General features: G+C 39.2%; 1 gene segment (V, D, J or C); it reads left to right on the forward strand.

Moving 5' to 3' along the window:
* The first annotated feature begins 1,190 nt into the window (after positions 1–1,190).
* Positions 1,191–1,727, forward strand: LOC114634223. The segment is given in 2 exon segments: positions 1,191–1,291; positions 1,393–1,727. Coding segments are annotated over 2 exon segments (381 nt in total).
* Positions 1,728–2,314: the final 587 nt, after the last annotated feature.

Genomic DNA, 2,314 nt, shown 5'->3' on the forward strand with positions numbered 1-2,314 from the left:
CAGTGTCTAAGAATTTGAGATTCACTGCTAGAATTGTTGTCAAAACATTCCATAAAATGCCCACCTTCCTTTAATTTAAATAGCAGCATTTCCTATTTTTAATCCCTAGTAACCTGTCTTTTATTCTCAGCCATCAGTGGGCATAAGAACCAGGCACTAAAAGAACAGCTTAACTGCTGAAGAAAGTATGAGCATACTTCAGAAACATTACTAACATAGTCTCATAAACAAATACAGCAGAAATACGTGTTTGAGTTAAAATATATGGGTTTCATATTTCTCAGTCATCAAACCTGTGCAAATGTGTCTCTGAGAAAGGAGACGAATGACAAGATACCTGATATGATTCAATTGAGCCAAAAGCAAATCTGTTTATTGAAATTTCTTTAAGTAGTTAACATTCCTAGAAATTGGTTCTGACAACAGCAGGAGAAAATGGATGATGGTAAAGCCCTGAAAAATTAATCACTTGGGATAAAGCCTGAATATGAATCTTATACACTTGTGGGGACAGAAAGTCATGCAACTGTCTGTCTTCTAGAATGACCAGGATCCTTGTGAAGGAATCATATCAGGGTATATGAAAAGCAGACAAACCCCATGGCACATGGACTTGAATACTTTTCACAAAGGTTGTCAGTCCTCTCTGGATGCTTAGGTTACTGATGTTTGGATTGTTGACTACTGACCAAGCATGAAGTGTTGACCTCACCTGTCACTTCCATACATAAATGTTAGTGGAGATTTGCAATTGAAATGATTTTTCTGACCAGAAACACACTACTTTGACAAGATTAATTAAGATAGCTAGATATAATTTGTCACCAAGATTCAGTTTCTTAACTGAATTTTTTTTTTAGAAAAGTAGACACAAAGCAGTGTACCATTGCTTCTCATCTTTGGTTTCTCCTGTGTCTACCACATACCTAGCCATGTAGTGCAGGGAATAAATACAGGGCTCAGGCATGCACAAAGTCAGGTGAGGTGCTACCACAGAACATTAAATGAAGATTTCATTCTATAATGCAACTTCATACTTTATTTCTTCTCAAACATCCGCACTAGTACTTGTGTCCTCTAATGCTCCCACCCCCTGAACTCCTGATTTAACAAGGAGACATGCAAATAATTTCCCCCTCTGCTCATGAAAACCAGCCCTGATTCTCAAATATTTGACAGATGCACCGAGTTCTGGACTTACAATTCTTTCTCTTCAGTGAACAACACGGACACAGAACATTCTCCATGGAACTGAGACTGAGCTGTGTTTTTATTTTTGTACTTTTAAACGGTAATTCATAGATAATAAGAGATATTGAAATTATGAGTGGATAGGAGTGAGGGACACTGAATATTTTGACTGCTTACTGACAAGATTTTTTGTGTTTGCAGGTGTCCAGAGTGAGGTGAAGCTGGAGGAGTCTGGAGGAGGCTTGGTGCCACCTGGAGGGTCTATGAAACTCTCCTGTGCAGCTTCCGGATTCATTTTCAGTGACTACTGGATGCACTGGGTCCACCAGTCTCCAGAGAAAAGACTGGAGTGGGATGCTGCAATTGGAACCAAAGCTAATAATTATGCAACATATTACGCAGAGTCTGTGAAAGGCAGATTCACCATCTCAAGAGATGATTCCAAAAGTAGTATCTACCTGCAAATGAGCAGTTTAAGAGCTGAAGACACTGGCATTTATTACTGTGCAAGGCACAGTGAGAAGCCTTCATTGTAAAACTAGACAAACCTTCCAGCAGACTCTCTCAGGACCAGCAGGGGGAGCTCCGTGGACATGTAACCCAGGGACAGGAGTTACTGTTTATAGAGGTCTGTGGAGGTGAGACCACTTTCTCTGGAGACCAGTTATTCCATCTAGAGTGGGATCTACGTACCTGTGACAGTCAGCATCTGAGAACAGAAATGGCTGTTTCTGTCTCAAGCTGATTCATCTCATCCATTCTAATACAAATCATACTGGTCAATTATAATTTGTTGCTTTCAGTTGTTAATCATTGACTCTTGGATCAAACTGAGCAACTCTTTATTCTGGATTCATACATGGTTATTTCTAGTGTTCTGAAAACCCTTTCTTTTTTTTTTCTGTGTCTGGCTGAGCCCTCTGAGTCTATATCAGGAGATGTAAAAGGCAGAACAGCTAAGAGTTTTTGTAAGCATAGCTTCTTTGAAAATAGTTACCAGAGAAATCATTTCAAACAGTGATTGTACTGTTTATTCTGTCTTATTAAAAATGTGCAGTGGGCAAAATAATCAAACTCTAAGGCTTCCAGAAACGGCACAAATAATAAAGAGGAAACAGACTCA

The sequence above is a fragment of the Grammomys surdaster genome, unplaced genomic scaffold (assembly GCF_004785775.1).
Source record: "Grammomys surdaster isolate TR1022 unplaced genomic scaffold, NIH_TR_1.0 917, whole genome shotgun sequence".
Taxonomy (NCBI): domain Eukaryota; kingdom Metazoa; phylum Chordata; class Mammalia; order Rodentia; family Muridae; genus Grammomys; species Grammomys surdaster.